General features: G+C 43.3%; 1 protein-coding gene across 1 annotated transcript in view; it reads left to right on the top strand.

Moving 5' to 3' along the window:
* Window positions 1-21,259, top strand: part of Sh3rf3 (SH3 domain containing ring finger 3) — a 255,973-nt gene that overhangs the window by 161,500 nt on the left and 73,214 nt on the right. The window contains exon 3 of the mRNA XM_050138107.1: window positions 12,063-12,158. Within this exon, the coding sequence (XP_049994064.1) occupies window positions 12,063-12,158 (96 nt within the window). The remainder of the gene's footprint in view (window positions 1-12,062; window positions 12,159-21,259) is intronic.

Below are 21,259 nucleotides of genomic sequence, written 5' to 3'. Positions count from 1 at the left end.
GTACTAGGGAGCCTTCAAAATAATATCCCCTCTTTCCTTGTCCTTATGAATGCACCAACTCAAGGGTTTTTGAAACATGGCGACAAATCTGGGACCTGATATGATCTGACATAAAAACTAAGCCCTATTTTTTGATCTTGCATGGAGTGATAAAAGGGTTCAAGTCTAGTAGCCCCAAAATGCTAGTCTGTGTGTCTCCATTGCCAGCAATGAAATATTCCCTCCCCGTGGTGTGAGTCTGCATTAGGGGCAGATCTAGAAAAAAAAATTCTCAACATCCATACGCAAAGTGGGTGACTTCTTTTATATGCAGGGATGGCTGGCTCTGTTTGGTCCCCATAAAGAAAACAAGTACCAAATGAAGCAATGTATTCTGCAGCCTACTGCTGTCCTAAGGTTTCAGACAGGCGTAGAATCCTGAATGCCACTTGAGTCGGAACAGACAGCAACCACAAAGGTGCTGCCAGAGTATCACTCACCGTGACGGAACTGCGCAGACCCCACTTGCTCCTTAATGGACATCACTGTAGCACACTTGACATGCATGCATCTGGGTTCCTGCTCTTTGCATGGCGATTTTGCTGTAGGCCCGTTGTGTTGCATGGTGATCATCTCTCTGTGAGCTAGCCTTCTCTCTTATCTGCTTGGGGAGGGATACTTTTCTCCAAAGCCTAAGAGGTCTCTCTCCCTATCTCTACTTAAAGTCATTTATGTGTGTTGGCCACACAAAAAGGAAATGGTTTGCACTGCTTAACAGTGGCAGTGGTGGCAAATTCCCTGGCCTAAGAGGCAGTGCCTCTCTTTGGAATTGAGTTTGCCTCTCAGTGATTTCAGCCCTTGTTGCTCTCCTACTCCCGAGGGGGACCCAGGATAAGCCTGGCTCTTCAGTATACAGCGATGTCCATGCTGGAGGGCAGAGTCTCAGCTCCACGGTGTTCTCATTCCTCAGACTCAGCGCTTCCACATGACTTGGTTCCAAAGGACCGATGTGATCATTGCCTTATTCCATACAGCATGTCCCTTTAAGGGGAAACAGTGAGACAAACAAGGAGACCTTGTCTTCCGTTTCATGTAATATCACACCAAAAGCACCCACTAATAAGACTTCTGCAGCCTAATGATGAGGAGAGCTTTATTATCACTGACTACCCATGAAATGGCATGGTACCAAAACTGGGTCACCTCCACTCCCCGTCCCCTTTCTTTCCTCTCACATCTGCTAAGGATGGATGAATTGTGTTTTCACAATTACTGTCCAGATTGTTTTCAGTGTTATAGTTATGAGACAGACATCCATTGGTTGTAGAGTTCTGTAGTTTGTTAGTTTCCATTGTCCGGTGGTTCTGAGTTATTCCTTTAAAGGTAGACTTGAATTTAGAGTAGTGTTAGATTCTTAACAAACGGGAGCAGATACAGAGAGTTCCTGTGTCTCACATAGCCCACTCCTAGCCCTGTAGGGGTACATTTTTACCTGAACCTATCTTGGTGGTATCAACCAATGGCCATTGTTTATATGGAAATCCGTTTTTGGTATGGTACAGTCTTGATGTGGGAACGGATGTAACACATATACACTATTCTTCATACTCTTTCCACTGTCTTGAAACCTTTGTGCTCCACCGTTTTAATCCCTATCCCTTCCTTTGCAGCCACAGAGTTGTTATTGTCTCCATAGTGCACCCTCTGTTTATTGTGTAGCTATAATGATACTACACGCTTCCCTTTTACAGTGCCTAGAGATGTGCATTCATGTCTTTCTACAGCTTAACAGCTCCATTGTTCTTAAATTAAAATACATTCTTGGAGAATTTCATACATGTGTACAAGGAAATAAGTCATATCCACTCCCCATTTTCTCCTCCTGAATTCTTCTGATGTAACCTCCTTTGAACTTCGTGTTCTCTTGTTTCCTTTATACTCCACTACATCCTGCTAGGGCTGCCCACTGTACACACTAATGGAAGGCCATCCACTGGAGCGAAAACAGCCTACCAGTGGCTACGCCCCAAAGAAGAGGGATGCGTTCCCCCACAGCAGCTATCAGGGCCTCATGAATTACTCTTTAATCCCTGTTGGGTTTTGGCTGGCTTAATTTTGTGCAGGTAGCCACAGCTGTTGGGAGCTGGTGAGCGCAATAGCCAGGTCTTGACCAAAAGGCAGCATCCCCCTGCTGTCCTCTCCATCCTCCGACTTTGCTATCTGCCATGCTATTTGTCATCTTCTGCCATGTTCCCTGCACCTTGGTGGAATGTTGTAGGGAGAGGCTGCTTGTTCGTCCGGGCCACCCAGCTAGTTTAGCCCTGAAATAACCACACAGAAATTGTATTAATTAAAACACTGCTTGGCCCATTTGCTCTAGCCTCTTATTTGGCTAACTCTCACATCTTGATTTAACCCATTTCTATTAATCTGTATATCACCATGTGGCAGTGGCTTACCGGGAAAGATTCAGCATGTCTGACTCTGGCGGCATAATGGCAGCTCTCCCTCTGCTTTCTTCCTCCCAGCATTCAGTTCTGTCTTCCCGACCTACTTTAGTTCTGCCCTATCAACTAGGCCAAGGCAGTTTCTTTATTCATTAACCAATGAAAGTAACACACAGACAGAAGGACCTCCTACACCAGTGGAGGGGTGAGGGTTCATATAGGTGTGCTATATGATTGTGTCATAGTTAGGGTTTCTATTGGTGCAATAAAACACCATAACCAAAAAGCAAGTTGGGGAGGAAGGGTTTATTTGGCTTACACTTCCTTATCACTGTTCATTATTGAAGGAAGTCAGGACAGGAATTCAAACAGAGCAGGAACTTGGAGTTGATGCATAGGTCATGGAGGGGGTGCTGCTTACTGGCTTGCTCCTCATGGCTTGTTCAGTCTGTTTTCATGTAGAACTCGGGCTCACTAGCCCAGGGGTGGTACCACCCACCATGGACTGGGTCCTGCCCCATCAATCACTAATGAAGGAAAGGCCTTACAGCTGGATCTTATGAAGGCAATTTTCTCAATTGAGATTCCCTCCTTTCAGATGACTCTAGCTTGTGTCAAGTTGGCCTAAGACTAGCCAGCACGGTCTGAGAACCCACAACCATGTATTCACTGAACTTTGACCATTTATGAATCTGTACATTGACTGCTGCCCACTGTAAAAAGAATCCACCCCTGTGTAAACCTTAATCTTCATCACCCCCACTCTCTTCCTTCATATCACATGTTCTACTATCCCTTCCAAACAAAGTTTTTTTTTAAGTTGGGTTGAGAGAACACTAGTTTTCCATATGGCTTTTCATTATACCCTTCAGGCTGAGCCTCTGATTTATGCTATCCTCCTATTCCTCTCCTGCTTAAGCCTCCCCCAGCTCTAGTACTCTGTCTCTCCATTTCTTTTACCTGTGGTCTACTATCCTCACCCCTTAATGCAACACACACACATAATACACACACAATATGCACACACATACATGCTCTCATAGTACACATTCCTACACACAGAGAATAACATCTTAGTTTCCTGGTTTCCACTTGTGTTCTATGTTAAACAAAACAGAAAGTTTGAAGCTAGGCTCTGCGTGTAAGAGAGAGCATGTGCCGCTTGTCTTTCGGCACCACCAGAAATTACCTGACTCAGATTCATTTCTTTTACTGTCATCTGTTTTATTGTGAATTGCATGATACTATTTTTATTTATATCTGAGTAATTTTCCGTGTATCTTATGCTCTTTTCTTTCCCATTCGTAAGTTGGTGGACATTCAGGTTAATTCTGCTTCCTGGCTATTGTAAACAGGCAATGAACATGACTATGAGAATATCTTTGTAGTAGGATATAACGTCCTTCAGATGGAGATCCACGGGGGTAGGGCTGGATCATACAGCGATTCCATCCCTAGATTTTTGAGAAGCCTTTGATTGACTACCAAATCTGCTTCACTGAATTACACTCCAACCAACAGTGCATAGGGCTCCCCTTTCACCATATTCGTGCTAACATTGGTTGTTATTTCTATTTCTGTTGATGGCTATTCTGACTGGGGTGAAATAAAATCGTTTTCCTCTTCATTTCCCTGATGTTCAGGACTTTTACAGTGTTTCCCAGTTGGTCGATGTTCTTCTTTAGGGAACTCTGTTTGGTTCTGTATCTCATTATTAAATGGGTTATCTTCTTAATGTTTAGATTTTTTAATTCATTGTATGTTGTAGACTTGAATCATTCTTCTGTCAAAAGAATAGCTAGCAAGGCTTTTCTCCCATTCTATCAACTGCCTTTTTATTCACTTGGTGGCTTCCTTTTCTGTATGGTAGCTTTTTCATTTGTCCCATTTGTTAATTGTTGGTCTAAATGCCTGTGCTACCAGGTTTCTGTTCAGAAAGTCCTTACCTGAACCAGTAAGTTGGAACATATTCCCTACTTTTTCCTTTACCAGATTCATGGTCTTGAGGTCTTTGATCCATTTGAGGTTGATTTTTTTCTCTAGGGGTGAATAAAGATCTAGTTTAATCTTTCTACATGTTTGTCTTAGGGTTTCTGTTGCTGTGAAGAGACACCATGACAATTCTTACAAAGGAAAACATTTAATTGGGGCTGGCTTACAGTTTCAGAGGTTTAGTCCATTATCATTATGACAAGAAGCATGGCAGCCTGCAGGCAGACCATGGTGCTGGATCCAGGCAATAGAAAGTGAACTGTGTGCCACACTAGATGTATCTTGAGCCCACCCCCACAGGGATACACATCTCTTCTTAATGGTGCTATTCCCTATGGGCATTCAAACTCGTGAATCTATGGGGGCCATTCCTATTCAAACCACCACCGTGTTGAAATCGAGTTTCCTCAGCACCATTTGTTAAACATGCTGTGTTTTCTGCAACGTATTATTTTGGCCTCTTTGTCAAAAAACAAAAAACAGATAACTGTAGTTGTGTGAGTTTATATCTGAGTCCTCAGTTCTACTTCATGTATTTATGTGATTAATGTTTGTGGCAGTACCAAATATACACTGTTTATTTTACTATGTTTCTGTAGTATAATTTGAAATCAGGTATGGTGATAGCTCTTACAATATCCTGTTCGTTCTATGTTGCTTTGGCTATCCGTGGTCCTTTATGCCTCTTTATAATTCTTTGTATTTTTCCCTGTCTGTGAAGAGTGGCTTTGAAATTATGAGTAGGTTTGCATTATTTTTAGATTGCTTTTGGGAGAATGGCATTTTCACAACCTTAATTCCTCTGACCCATAATCATAGGTGGTCTTTCCATCTTACAATGGAATCCTCAGTTCTTTTATTCTGAGAGAATGTGTGTTAGAGTTTATTTATTTCTATTTTTCTTTTTTTGGCTTTTCAAGACAGCATTTCTGTAGTTTTAGAGCCTGTTCAGGAACTTGCTCTGTAGACCAAGCTGGCCTTGAACTCACAGAGATTCACCTGCCTCTGCCTCCCGAGTGCTGGGATTAAAGGTGTGTGCCACCACCTCTCAGTTTAATTATGGTTTCTGTTGCTGCAATGAAACTCAATTACCAAAAAACAAGTTGAAAAAGGAAAGGGTTTATTCAGCTAATACTTCCACATTGCTGTTCATCACTGAAGAAAAACAGGGCAGGATCCTGGAGGCAGGAGCTGATGCAGAGACCATGGATTGGGGATGCTTACTGGCCTTGCTCACATGACTTGCTCAGTCTACTGTTTTTTATAGAATCCAGACCACCACCAGTTTAGGAATGGAACCACCCACCATGGGCTAGGCCTTCCTTCATTGATCACTAAGTGAGAAAATGCCTTGCAGCTGGATCTCATGGAGGAGGCTCCTTCCTCTCTGATGACTCTAGCTTGTGTCAAGTAGACATACAAAACCAGCCAATACAGTTTGTGTGTGTCTCCCTGTCTGTCTGTCTATGTATCTGTGTCTATGTGTCTATTGTTAATGTATAGTTTCCTTGATTTTTTTCTCGCTATGCTTGTTATTTGTATATAGGAAAGTGTGTTAATTAGATATTTTGCTAATATCTTTAGAGCATTTTATGTACAGAACTATATCCTCTGCAAAAAGGAATACTTTGATTTCATCTCTCCTTATTTATCATTTTTTTCTCTCTCTTATTGTCTAACAAGACTTCATACATTTTATTGAGTGGAAATGAGAAGAGTTGATGCTCTGGCTCATGAGCTTGGGAATATTTTGAGGATTTCTCTATTTAGTGTGATGCTCCTAGTGTTTGTCATACAGCCTTTATTTATGTTGAGGCATGCTCCCTCCATTCCTAGCCTCTCTGTGACTGGTATCCTGAAGGGATGATGGATTATTTTTCAAAGGCCTTTGCTTTTTCTGTTGAGATAATTGTGTGCGTTTTACCTTTTATTCCATTTATGTGATTAATTATATTCATTGATTAGTATATGTTGATCCACTTTTGCATCACTGATATACAGCCATCTTGGTCATGATGATCTTTTTTGATGTGATCTTGAATTCAGAATTTTTTCATTTCTGTTCATCAGGGATATCCATCTGTAATTAACCTCTCACATTCTCTCTCTCTCTCTCTCTCTCTCTCTCTCTCTCTCTCTCTCTCTCTCTCTCTCACACACACACACACACACACACATTCTGCTTTTATTTCTTGCCTGTTTTTGCAAAGTCAACTATTATTCTTTTCACTTTTTAGTTTTTGTTATAAATACCCTAAGCTTTTGAATTCTTTATTTTTTATTCCCAATAGTATGAAATTATGTGCTGATGTAGTTTTGTGGCACGTATCTTGCCTTGTTTCATGTCTGACATTAAGCTGAGAAACTCTCACTTATTAATACTCTGATATCTTTCTTCTGGTCATCTCATTGTTGGTATATTAGTCATTCCAAAGTTCATGGATGTTCTTTTCTTTTTCTTCGGTTCACTCTTTGTATTCATGCTTTGGGAGTTTTTATTGGCAATTTAATCAAGCTCAGAGATTCTCATCCACATCCCTTTAGGAGCCTACCAGAGGTAGTCTTCATTCCTCCCCCTTTAGTTTCCACAGTTAGCATTTCTTCTTGGGCTACTTTGACGGCTCTTTCTGTGTTTATACTGCCCATCTGTTCTCGCATGCTGTCTGCTTTGTCCATGCGACTCCCAGCCTCTTAATAACAATTGCTGTAAATTCCCAGTCTGTTCGTTCCCATCAGTTGCCATCTCTGGATCCTGGTCTGGTGCTTCCTTTTTTGTTTGATTTTTGTTTTGATTTTAGTTGTCTTTTAATATGCCTTGACATTTTCTCACAATAGATAGCCATATTGGGCTACATAAGAAGAGCGACTGTAAATAGCCTAAGTGATGTGGTAGCCAAGAGAAGAAGCAGGCTGTGAGATGCATTCTAGAGCTCTCTGACTGTGATGTTTGTGCACTTCCCAGCCCCTTCTTTCCCATTAGTTGGGCCAAGATGTCAAGAGGGAAGTAGAAAAAGCTAGATATAGGTCTACTGTATAATTCATCTATCCCTGTCTTGGGCATATGCCCAAAGAATTTTATATCCTACTACAGAGATAACCTGTTCATCCATGTTTGTCACTGTTCTATTTATAGTAGCTAGGAAGTAGAAACAGCCTAGATGCCCATTGACTGATAACAGATGAATAATTTCATTATCCATTCAAGAAAAATGAATTTAAAATTCATAGATTAATGAATAGAGATGGAAATAATCATGATGAGGGAGGCATCCTAGACCCAGTAAGACAAATGTCATATGGCTTTTCATCTTCATATATGTGTGTGTCCTTTGGAAGCCCTATTGAGTTTAGGAAGCCAGTAAGGAGCCATGCAAAGGGAAAGTAGATAAATACAATGGCATCAGAGTAAAGAGGAAGTAATAGAACAGGAAGAGTTAAATGGGGTGGGAATGGGAGGGTAGGGTAAAGGAGAGCATAAGAGAATAGCTAACAGCAAAATCCTTTAAAAACATCATATGGAAATCTACTGTAGAAGCCTCCTAAAATATATCCATACACATATATAAAAGAAGTTATGCTATAATGGGGTAACAACACCCCTACCAGACACTGCAGGCTAACAAATAGAAATCATGGTGCCATAAATGGATTACCTCTCAGGAGTTTTTGGTTTCCGAGGTCCCATAAACCCCCAAATCTTATAGGCTACTGCTAATGCTCTTGGTTACCCCAGAATGTGACTGTAAGACTCCATTGCTGAAGCTATAGAACATGGAAAAATCAAGCTGTTCCTTGCCTGGCAGCTTTGTCCCTGCTGGATACCCTTCACAGCCCTGGAAGGTGCTATGCACATGGTTAGCGGAGCAAAGTAACCATCCATCCATGAGCCCGACAACCTGAATTTGATTCCTCGTGGTGGAAAGAGAGAGCCAAGTCCAGCAAGTTGTCTTCCGACCTCCGTATGCATGCATATATGCACACATGCGCACGCACACTCATGATAGATAGATAGATAGATAGATAGATAGATAGATAGATAGATAGATAGATAGGAAGAAAATGGTAAAATTGTATTGTATTTCTGGAACAATGACTTAGCAATTAAGAGCACTGGCTACCTTCTAGAGGTCCCAAATTCAATTCCCGCACCCATATGGTAGCTCACAACCATCTATAACTCCAGTTCTGGGGAATGTGTCACCCTTCTTTGGCCTCTGTGAATACCAGGCAAGTACATACACAGACATTTTTTGTAGACAAGTCACAAAATAAAATAATGATTTTTGAAAGAAAAATTAAACTCTACCTGTGATTTCTGATCAGGTCTAACATTTCCAAATGGGTGGGATGGCAAATTGCTTTTCTTCTCTTGTGAATTCCCTGGTTCCTGACCCAGCTCTATTTTTGCTTTAAAATCTTTTTATTTTGTTCCCACCATCATTTTAACTTATAAAGCAGAGGTGTAAAGCTTTTCCTCTTACTCCACAAATGCTTCTCCAGTTATTTGTTTATTTGGTTTGTGTCTTTTCTTTAACATTAGAAATTTGTTCTTCTGGCAAATTTTCGTTAACAATACCTTCCTCAGCTCATATTTAAATATTTGTTCATATTTTCTTTGGTTTTTCCTAACATGTCTTTACATATTTGACAAAATTAATTTTATAGTATTTAAAGTTTTTAATGGTTTGCCAAATTAATCCCATTTTTGATTATTGCCAGTATATGGAAATTCAGTATTTTTTTGAGTCTGTTTTAAAATTTCAGGTTTTCTCAGGTTTTCTCAAATTCTTATTCTAATTTCAGCTGCTGTTGCTTTTTAGCTAATGATGTATTTTTCTTTCTGGTGCTTATACCTCTTACTGTTCTTTATTTCTTTGGCTCTGAATTTAAGAATGCATTAGATGACAGTGTAGATATTTTGATTTTTCCTCTTTCTATTGAAATTAACATATTTTTACTTATTTTTGTTTGTTTCTTAAGAGAATATCTCATTTGTAACACAAACTACCCTTTATATACTGGTAGCCCAAGATAGCCTTGAACTCCTGATTCTCCTTCCTCCACGTTCTCATTGCTAGGGTTGCAAACACGCTCCAGCACACTTAGGTCTCCTAGCCTAAGTTGTTTATTTTTGTTTCGTGTTCAGAGAAGTGGGTTTCACTGAGCCAGCCTTTCGCCCATGTGTCAGGGCTCTTCCTTTTCACTCAGCACTGCTTCCCCAACCTCGCCCCGCTTCCTCCAACTACTCCTCTGTTTCTCCACAGTGTGTATTTGGCCACCCTCTTGTCCCCTCACCCCGTTCCGCAAGACTTCACTCTCGTCTCTTGCGGTCCTCTTCTCTCACGTTGTCTGCCTGTGCGTCAGTTTAAGACTGGATTCTGCATGTAGAAGACCACGTGTCTGTGTTTATCCTTTCATCTGCGGGTGGATGCCTAGGTTGTTATGATCAAGCGGCAGCCAATGCGGATGTGCAAGTCCCTCTGACACGTGGACTTACCCACGCGTGCCCAGGGGTAGGTGGCTGCCTGGCATGGTAGTTCTGTTTTTGCTTTTGGAGGGACCTTCACGTTAATTTCCATAGTGGCTATAATAGGGTTTATATTCCTACCAGCACTGACTGATGACTAATGACTCTTTCCCCACATCCTACCCAGCATTTGCTACCATTTGATTTCTTAATGATATCCATCTGACTGGGGTGAGGCAGACTCCCAGAGCAGTTTGCATTACATTTTCCATGATGGCCAAGGATAACATTTTGTTATTGTTTCTTTAAATATTTATTGGCCCTTTGTATTCCTTTTTTGTAATCTGACTGTCCCATTCATACATATATTTATAATTGATCACATGAGTTGGTGTTTGGGGTTGTAATTTTTTGAATTCTTATAGAATCTAGATACTAGTTCCCTGTTGGATGTATAGTTGGCCAAAGTTTTCTCCCATTCAGTAGGTTGTCTCTTCACTACAGAATTTTTATTTCGTATAATTCGCTCTATCCATTCTCATTTCCTGTTCCTATAGCCTTTTCATCAAGTCCTTATTTATGCCTGCTTCTGAAAGTGTGTTTCTACGTTTTCCTCCAGCAGTCTCAGGGTTAGCGAGTATCGACTTTCACTCCTCTGCATTTATCCAGCCAGTTTTTTCTGGCCCCGCTTGTTTCCCCGGTCCCCGTTGGAAGACTGACCCTTAGGACAGACAGGATGAGCGGTGACTCTGGCGAGCTTAATCTCCTTGTGGTCACATGAGGAGGGTGTACTAAGGGAATGAACAAGTCCTCAATGCAGGGCCCAAGCCTCACTTACTCATCAAAGTCCTCTGGAGTTGTGACTCCCTTACCTTTGATGGCCACCTGAAAGTGTGCACTCCCTCAAGCACGACAGCCCCTCCTAGGGCAGCATCTTCTCCAGTATCTCCTGATGCCGACCTGACATGCCCTTCCTCTGACCTGGAGGGATGCTACAAATCTTGTCACGCTGCTTCACTTGCAGTAGGTAGGCTTTCCAAGAAGGCAGGCAGAATAGTGAGTGTCATTCCATCGAGCTCCTTTGGACCCCAGCTCCTAGCACATTACGGTTCCTGTTGAGCCATCTGGTCTTGGAGCAAATACCCAAAGAGAAAGGCTGTTGACGTTTTGATGGGAAAAGTTGGGCAAGATATGCTTGCAGTGGGGTTCCAAGATATTCCTTGGCTACTAAAGATGGACCCAAGAGAGTGTGGGTCGTGGGCAGGTGCAGATAGCCATGCTCTCTTGTGTAACGTCAGTCCTTCTCTACATCCTGGGGCAGCCTCTGTGCCGAAAGCTGATGCACAATCATCTCTCACCCTAAACTCATCACTTTCCCACGTGTGCATCTCCCCATGCCCTCTGTCCTGCCTGCCTAGGGCTCCAGGTGCCTGTGAATGGGTTTTGAACATCTGCTTTCTTACCAACAGCCTGTGTCCCACCTTCCTCCCTGAGATACCCACCTCCCTCCTGAGACACCCACCTCCCTCCTGAGACACACACTTCCCTCTTGAGGTGCCCGCCTCCCTCCTGAGACGCCCACCTCCCTCAGTCGTCATCTCTGTCTCTGTTTCCATGTTTTCACTGTACACACACACTTGTGTCTGCTATGCCAAGGGATGCAAAAGAATACAGAGCATCATATACTTACAATTCTAAGTATAGTTGAACTGAGTTATTCCTTTTTATTCTCTCTCTCTCTCTCTCTCTCTCTCTCTCTCTCTCTCTCTCTCTCTCTCTCTCTCTCTCTCTCTCTCTGATGGAGCCAAAAACTTAAGAACACTTTATACTGGAATTCTATATTGAATGGCTGAATTTATCTTTAGTTGAAGCATTTTTTATTTCGTTCAGTTAATATTAAGAGCATTCATTTGAAAACACTATGTGGTAAATTGTTAGGCTTTTCATTTGGGGAGTATCTGCAATAATGATCCAATGGAGGGACAGAGGGGTCAGAGTTGGGGAGAGGCTAAGAAGTAAGCTTTTGACTGAAGTGGAAGGAAGGATTTTGTCTTACATGTGAGAGCCTGAGCCTGTGACATGTTCTCCTTAGACTGTCTCTGCCTCAGTTGCTCTGTTCTAACTGTCCTCTTGTTTCCTTTCCACTGTGCACACATGGCGGGCTCTGCGCACCTCAGGATGAAGTTTTAACTGTGATCCGGAGAGTGGATGATAACTGGGCCGAAGGCATGCTGGGAGACAAGGTCGGGATTTTCCCACTCTTGTACGTGGAGGTAAGCTCACTAACACACCTGTTGTTTGGTTCCCCAGAATGGGGGCCCGGGCCTGGGGGGGCCCCTTCCTGACGTAGAGGGAGATTCCTCCCCTCCCCAAGCGTGTAGTGCCTGCGGCTTCCTGGAGGCTTCTTCTAAACTGCCCCAGTGTATGAGGAGGATTCTCTGACCACTTTCAGAGGTTCCTCCCAGGCTGGATGCTGTCTCCTCACCGCATAGACATGTCTTAATCATTATGAGAAACACAGGGTCTCCTGGGCAGCCGTTTCATCTGGGACCTGATGCATGGTGTAGCAACTGCAGGTTTGATGGCAAGCATCTGGCTGGAATCCTGCCAGCTCACCCAGGAACTCATGTCTGGCCTCACCTTCCTATCTACGTGGATACATACAATCATACTGAGCCCTTGTTGGGCTGTAAATGAAAGATGGCGTATACCACAAGCTGCACTGTGTTCTCCAGCTGTGGCTGGCTCTCACCTGGGCTTGCCAAACAATCACAATGAGACAAAGTTGTAGATGTGGTCTGAGCCAGCCTGACCTTTGCTCCTGAACAGCCCTACTCTGAGAAGACTGACCCTCCCTCACATAGCTCCTTCTGCACTGTAGAACTGATTGCCTTGACACTCTCCCCTTAATCCTCACACGTTAGCTGTCCCAGGCTCGCCTCTGTCCACAATACGCTTGTCCAAGACTTTTCCTCATGGCCTTTCCAGCTTCTTTACCGCTGCCCCAGCACCATCCATGACCCCAGGTCCCAGCACTGCCACTTTATCTTTTCCCCCTAGCAGTGGTCCTCAGTCTATGGGTCATACCCCTTTGGGGGGTTCAAAGATCCTTTTACAGGGGTCACCTAAGACCATCGGAAAACAGATATTTACCTTATGATTCATAATAGTAGCAAAATTACAGTTTATGAAGTAGCAATGAGAATAATTTTATGGTTGGGGTCACCACAGAATGAGGACCTGTATTAAAGGGTCACAGCGTTAGGAAGGTTGAGGGCCACTGCTGTAAACCTTTCATTGGCCATCTCCACACTGAGACCAAGGGCACCTTCTCAGTCATTGCATGACAGCTGGGTAACGCGCATTTGCTGGGATGTAGAAAGGAGAAGCCTGTGTTTCTCACCATCACAGGAATGATGGAGACCCAGGGGTTGCTACAAGAATTAGGCCCAACATTCAAAAAGCCCTTCTTTCCAGGTCCCTATTCCAGGAAAGAGTAGAATAGTGTCATTATTTTGGTATTTTAACTTGTGCTTGTGTTAATAGAAGTAAAATGAGCAGGCTAAGGGTGTCCTTCCTCCCTCAACCAAGAGGTCAAGGATGGATTGAATGAGCCATAGGATTGCTTTTGAAGGACTCTACCCCTGCCCTGTAGCATGGTCGCCCACCTGAAGATCTCCATCCAACACAGTCCCTTTTCACAAGGCTCCAAAAGATTGTGGTCATAGTCAGCCCTCAGCCCAACTCTCAGCTAGCTAAGGCAACTTAGGGACACCGTAGGCTTCTGACGTGGACCCCTCTGGGTACATCTCCCATTCTTCGCCTCTGCCAGTGGCCAACCTTGTCACCTTTATGAGACACGGCAACTCATGTCTTCCAGAAGCTGGAGGTCTAGAACACCCAGGGTGCATTTTTTTTTTCAGTGTTGTACTCTAGGTGGTGAGAGAGACTGAGGAGGAGAACAGTTCCAGGCAGTGGTAGTATCCTCATCCCAGGATGGATAGGAGCATATGGGAGCAGGTTGGATTACGCCAGACCTTGATCTGATGCAGCTATATCTGGGGCTTAAACAAAACTTGTGTGGTACATGGGAAACTTATGGTACTATTTATAGATCCTGAAAAGAAAATAATGGTAGCAAAACTAAAATCCTGATTAAGCTAAATAGATGTAATCAGTCCCAAAGTAAATGTTACTAATGGCAACTGTCTCCTGTGTGACGGTCGGTCCCTAGCATCAGCTCTAGAATGCATTGCCAGGCGTTTGTTGAACCTCATTCAGCTGCCTGAATTGGTTTGGGTTCATCCTCTCATGCAGCACAGTAGCTCATTACTTCATCGACTATAAAGAGGGGAAGTTATTTTGAACCCCTGTCTCTAAACATAGTGTTACCACGGAGAGAAAGCAGAGTTCTGCAGCTGTGATTGCGGGCATGGCCGGTGGTGCTGTGGCACTCGGCTGTTCGCTAGCTCCTGGTACTTGTCGTTTCTGTCTTTCGTCTTGCTGATTTCCAGTCCCCTGACTGGGCAGGTGAACATTTTCAGGGAGGAAGCTCAAGAGAGGTTGTATGTGAGTCAAGTTTCTCTGAAGAGATGGTGACAATCATGTACTAAAGGACACGTTAAGGAAGTTGGCTCATGCGGTTATAGAGGCTGAGGAGTCAGACAACAAACCACCCACAAGCTGGAGCCCTGAGATGCTTGTGGCTCAGTCCAAGTGCAAGGGTCTTAGCAGAGACACAGATGGAAGGTCTCTTGGCCTCAGGCAGAAGGCCTGAGAATTGGGAGAGGGTTGTTCTCAACCGCGAGGAATAACTGCTGACTGTTTTTGAACAAGTCTTTTCTAGGAAATTCAGTATGTTCTTAGAAACTCATTGTAAGATCACACATAGTCCGAAAACCCTTTATCCTCACCCGCTACTCTTCCTGAGGGCTTCTGACTTCAGCCACAGATATAGCGCAGACCTGCCCTTTAGGGCAGGGGATAAGTGAAGCTCCAAGTCACAGTTCCCGAGGTTTGAACCTCCTCAACCCCAGGCAGACCCTGCTCACTGATGCTACCCCCAGGCCTTGCACCTGGACCAACTTTGCACACTGTAAGTTCCTCCAGGAAACCCAAGACTGGAGAGCCGGATGCTAACACAGGACCTTCCTAACCCTTCAAAGGAGAGATACTGGTCCTGGGCACGTGACACATGTACTCAGCCTTAGCTAAAGAGAAGTTTGCATGGACGTAGATAGGACAGTATTGCTAGTATCTGTTTGATGATCATTTTGGGCATTAGAAAAATGGATCAGGAAGATGGGTGTGAACATCCCCATTGGCAGGACATGGCATTTGGTTCAACGACAGTATGTTCCCTCAATCTGCAAGCCAGTGTGTAACTCTGGGGTTGCTGAGTGAAAGATTTTGTTCTAGATCTGTAAAAGGGAAAGAAAAGGCTCGTGCAAGTTTTGGCTCGTGCAAGTTTTGGCTCGTGCAAGTTTTCTTCAAGAGACCAGACACAGTGGAAGAGTATGTGGGCTGGGCTCAGCTGAGCAGACTGCCTTGGGAAACTCGCGTGCCTACCATGCATTTAACACTGCAAGCCGCTCCCGTCCTCTCACTTCCTAAGGTGTTTAGGGTCATCTCCGAGACTTTCCTCTGTTCTATCTGCAAACAAACTCCACCTGTCATAGAATCCCAGAACAGCCCTGGATGACACATGTCCCCACTGGCCTGGGGAGGCGCACCTGCGTCACAGGAGAGAGCCCTGGCTATTTTACTTTCTTACCAGGACAGGTCATTCATAGGGACAGGAGTAAAAGCAATAATGCTCAAGAAGGTAAAGATGGGGTCATTTTTACACTTGACTCGAGCCCCTCGGCTGGGTGCTAGCTGTCTGGTGGCCTTTTCCTGCAGAGGGACTCTGGCTCAGTTATCCTCCTTAGGCTATGCTGAGCCACCTGCCTGCCTTAGCGCCTTCCGTGACTATAGACAAGGGGCCTTGGCTCAGCTCCCCTCAGCCTGGTACACTTGCTTGTGCATTCTTCATTTTGATCTTTCCTATAAAAGGGGTCCAGGTTGGTGATGTTCACAAACCAGCGAACATCACAGCCTTCAAAGCTCTATAGGCTTAGCCTTAAAAAGCTCAGTGCAGTGAAAGGCATCTCCCACAAGTACCTAGGTTAGCTTGTCACCTCCCTTCCAAGCCCAGGGGTGTTTCCTCAGTCCTCATCCTTCTGAACTTTGCATAACAACAAACACACATGCGCGCTCACACCTTTCCCTCTTGAAGCCATGTTCCGTAGCCACATGACTTTCAACCCATCCCCTGTAACTCTTCGACATCTACCCCATTCAGGCTCATCTCTTTACTATATGAGTTCAAGGTGTTCTTGGAGGCCTTCTTTGAATGCCATTCCCTGTCCTGTCCAGTCCACACACACACTCCCCATCTGCCATCTAACCATAAAATAGCACAGGATAATGTTCTCCTGTTTGAGAGGTCATGGGCTGGCCCCTCCCAGGCACCTCAGCTGGGTTAGGTACCCACGCATAACTGCCGTCAGAGATCCTGACGAGGAGTCACTTCGTGGCTGGACTATAAACCCTACAATGACTAGGCTGCAACAGACCCTTTCTACTTTGCTGTTGGCCCATGCTAATTTTCTCCCAGAATTACAGAGTAAGACTACCTCCTCGGGGAACGAGTCTTTACTTGGAGAAGGGCCCAGAGAGCATCCTCCCCATTTTAAAAAGCAAATTTCACTTTATGTTTAGGGTAAGCAACATCTTATAAGATGCTTATGCAGTTAAGTGGTTACGATGGTATAATAAGTGAGCCCAGCCATTAGCGCACACAGCCGCTCATTTTCCCATTGGCAAGGACAGCTGCAGTTTTCTCCTGCTACAGAAATCCTTAGTGTGATTCTACAGCTGTTATCAACCACCGTGCCCCTGTTACACCCCAGCTCTTTAACTTGTTCATGCCACCGTCTACTCCTTCATGTCTTTTGACACATTGCCTCCTCACCTTGGTAGTCATTGCTTTATTCTCTACATATTTGACTCCTTTTCAGAGTCCATATCGTGAATAAGATCGTTTGCCTCTTTTCTTTGTACATCTGACTCATTTAACCAAGCATCATGTTCTTGCAGTCCATCCATAGCGCCGGAGACTTAAAGATGTTGAGACCACATCCCTGCAGTCTTGGCACTCAGGGGATGAAGCCTCAAATACTTAAAGGCTTTGAGATTGAGGCCAGTCTGGGCAGCATAGTGAGATTATGCTACACAAACAAACAAACTTGAAAAATAAAGGAATTTCTCAGATTCTACCTAGCAGGGGCAGAGATAGGTCCTGGCTATAGAGGTGGGAACCGTTTTTTCCAGCAGAGATGTGGTACTGAGGCTGCCATACTCTTTGGGCAGGGCTGGCAGAGGTAACAGTTTTCAGACATGGTGTAGAGAGCGTGTAGCCATGCAGAAGTCCTCTGGCACCTTCACAGCAACAACAGAGCATCTCCCTGCTGAGGTCAGGGGAGGCTTTAGTTCAGAAGGAATGGGGTGCCTGATTTTACAGTAGGAACCAAGCATTGACTGCAACCTCAGAGTTGCTCCCCTGATCCCCCACAGCTGCAGTGCTTGGCAAGGGATTTTTACCAAGATTTATACCCCTGCCAGTAGGGAAAAATACCTCATCTGTTACCTTTGGTACTAATTATTGTTTCGCAAAGATTGTACACAAGTTCATGGTGATCCTGGCACTTTTAACAGAAGTGCTCAAATATGCATGCGCACTTTGGAAGAATTTCTATAGCTCCCCCCTTCAACCAGTTGTGGCAAAATGAGAAACAACAGCTTCATCTTATTCCTGCTGAAATCACTCACATTCCCTCTCTCCTGCTCTTTTGTCTTCCAAGTCCTTCAAAGTTAGAGTAATGAAGGGCTCTACTTTGAAGCTATTGAAAACTATCTTCCCAAAGGGAAGCCAACGTTTGGTTAATCACCACATTTTCTAGATGTCTTCTTTTCTGTGGTTTCCCTTCTTTTTCAAATATAATATTTTTACTAATCATTTGTTAGTTACATTCATGTGTACAAAAGACTTTGATCATATCCACCCTTCATTCATCCTCATAACTCCTCAATGATCTACCCCAAGTTGCCCCCACACAACTTCATGTGCTAGCACTCTGTCTGTCTGTCTTTCTCTCTCTCTTTCTCTGTCTCCACCAAGTCCAATTTATATTGACCATATATATTCTGGCTTATGGGTTTTCGGTCATCCACTGGAATGTGGTCATCTTTCTAGGAGTCACACCCTTAAAGAAATCTAACTTTCCCTTCTGCAGAAGACAGCTGTCACTCACTCCTCAGTTAGGCTGGCAGGGGCGGGATTCCAAACAAGAGACTCGGAGTGTTACTTACATTTCTATTTTATGGAATAACTTAAACTGCTGAGGTTGATTCCTCTTTTAAGGTCTGCTAGAATTCTGTACTGAACTCTCTGACCCTATGCTTTTTTTTAGTTGAGAAATCTCTAAATTACTGCTTCTATCTTTGTTAGTTGTTACAAGATATGATGAGGTCACCTTGCTTTAAGCTTGCTAGTTATGTGCATTTAGATATAGATTCATTACTTTTCGACTTTCCAATTTTATGGAGCATACTTTTTAAATGTTTCTTAATTTTTCTTTGAGATTATAATACAGTTACATCATTCCCTTTTCCTCCCTTCAAAACCTCCCATGCATGCACCTGCTCTCTTTCAAATTCATAACTTTGTTTTTTTTTCATTGTGTGTGTGTGTGTGTGTCTTTGCCTGCCTGCTTCTGTGTCTGTGTATGTATTCCTATTGAGAAAACCTATTCAGTCTGAATAAGGTTGTTTTGTTTTCAAGCGGTGTCCACTTGGTATTAGATAACCAGTTGTGCGGGGGGGGGGGGTTCCTCCCCAAGGAAGACTATTTCTCCCACGCTCAGCATTTCTTAATGGCCTGTAGCTCTTTGTGTAGCATTAATCCTTTGCAGCCTCCCCCTCCCCACCTCACCCTTGTCAACATTTTCCTGTCTATTGGTGTCCTCTTTGTTGAGCTCTCTTTGAGGCAGTCGTGTTGGTGAGACTGTATGCGTGTAGCTGTAACACTTCTAGGAGACATAATTTCAGAGCAAACTCCCTGTTCCTTTGGGTCTTACAGTCTTTCTATCTCCTCTTCTACAGTGATCACTGAGTCTTGGGTGCAGGAGTTGTGTTATAGCTGTGTGTCCATTGGCACTGGGGTCTATAACTGCATCTCCATGTTCCAAAGTGGTGTCCTTGGTGAGGGATACTTATTTGGAATAAATTTAAAGATTATGCTGGTTTATTAAGGTGGCAGTTGTAGGTTCCCCTCCAAGGTACATGATCTCACTAGCTCTAAGTAGTTGGCTAGGTTTCCAGTACCAGACATGATTTCCCTCTTGTTGGATTGTTCTTAAGTCCAATTAGAGAGCTCTTGGTTACTCCCAAGGTATAGGTACCACTATTGCGTCCTCAGACCTCTCATGCTATGCTGGCCAGTAGTTCATAGGTAGTTCATAGGCATCGTAGCTGGGTTCTCTCCTTCATGGAGAGAACTGTTATGGTAACTCGTGGTACTATGAAAGCTAGTCCTAAAGTAGGAGGAGGTTTTCAAGTCAGACCCAATTCAAGGACTTTAGGTCCCATTTCTGAAATTTTTCTGCACTTACGATGTTATTGGCTGTGAGTTTCTTATATATGGCTTTTACTGTCATGGATGAGGAGCTTCAGGCAATTCTCTTCTGAGAGAGAATCAGTCTTCTCCAGGGACAAGCCCCCTGCTGTGTTACCCAATACCAAGGGGTCAGCCCTAATCATATATGCATATAAGCAAAACTGAAGGGACTCAGAAAGCTGTGTTTATATAAAACATTTGTAAATTTATATATACATAAATGATACATGTATAAATTTATATATAGATATAAATAAAACATATATGTATATATACATATATGTTACAATAACCAAAGGAGTCATGGATTTTGGAGTGGGAGTGACATGGAAGAAAGAAATGGAAAATTATGTAAATTTAGAATTTATATATGAAAAAGAAAAAAATAACCCTTTTAAAAATTGAGACATGGAAGGAAACAGTTCTCAGAAGTTAGAGTACAAATGTCTGGGAAAGCAGTTTTTAAATGTTCAATATCCTTAGAAATGCAAATTAAAACTACTTTGCAATTTCATCTTAGCATCATCACAATGGCTAAGATGAAAAAAGAAAAGCAAAAAGGGGAAAGGGTAGCACTCATTTTTGAGGGAATGTAAAGATGTGTAGCCCCTGTGGAAATCGGGGTGGTAGTTTCTCAAAGGTTAGAAAGAAATAGATCTATGGAATAATCCAGTTATGCCTACGTGCAGAGCGCCCCATGTCTTACTCTAGAAACAGTTGCTCATTCATGTTCACCCCTGTTCTCCTCACAGTACTCAGGAAATGGAGACACCTGGATGCCCAGCGTCTGATTAAAGGATAATGAAAATGTAGTACATTTACATGATGATATAATATTCGGTTGTTATGAATACGAAATTATTGCTGCCAGCATGCACACGTGGCCTGCTCCTTCACACTCTGGTCCCCCCCCCCACCCCCGTTCTACAGCCATGGCTCCTGGTCATCTCCTCCCGTTCATTGTATCTGACGTATCTAGCCTGGTGGAATTTGCTAGACACCATGTGTCTCTTGGTTTGAATCTAATCACAGAGGCACAGCAAACGCACTCGAGGATGCTGGTCTGGCAGTCAGAGATGTGTCTAAGCTACCACGAGGTTCCAGAAATGTGTGTGGAGGGGGCAGGGCATGCAGTATTCTGGAAGATAATGCTGACATGGTCAGCTTTTATTTCAGCCTTATAAGAGTCATTTCCTATTATCAAACTCCGGGCTGAAGGAAACAAACAACAAAAATTCAAAGAACCAAGGAAATGAAGGGTTGGTCCTCTGAGGAAGCCAAACAGATTGACAGACCTTTGACCAAATTAAAAGGATGAGAGAGGAAATTCAAATTAATAAACTTTGAGAAGAAAAGGAAGATATTCCAATGTACCCTGAGGAAATTTAGAAAATCGTGTGTACTTTAAAATCTGATCTGATAGTAGGAAATGCGGGGGGAGCTCTGATTAGTGGATGGGGAGGAAGATAAATACAGAAGGAAAGGAGCAGAATAGCAGTAAGGGTGTCTGAAAAAGTCCTAAGCAATTACACAATAAAGTATCTATCAAAAATGCCTACAATCATGCAAGTTAGTGTATAAATAAATGTATGGTTTCAATGAGATTTTCGTGTCTGGGCTGACAATGCTCCCCCAATAAGCCATAGGCCATCTAAA

Source organism: Alexandromys fortis, unplaced genomic scaffold, assembly GCF_014885135.2.
Source record: "Alexandromys fortis isolate MF-2015 unplaced genomic scaffold, M_Fortis_MF-2015_v1.1 scaffold_9, whole genome shotgun sequence".
Taxonomy (NCBI): Eukaryota; Metazoa; Chordata; class Mammalia; order Rodentia; family Cricetidae; genus Alexandromys; species Alexandromys fortis.
The sequence above is the reverse complement of the archived record's forward strand: the minus strand, read 5'-3'. Positions and strand labels throughout refer to the sequence as shown.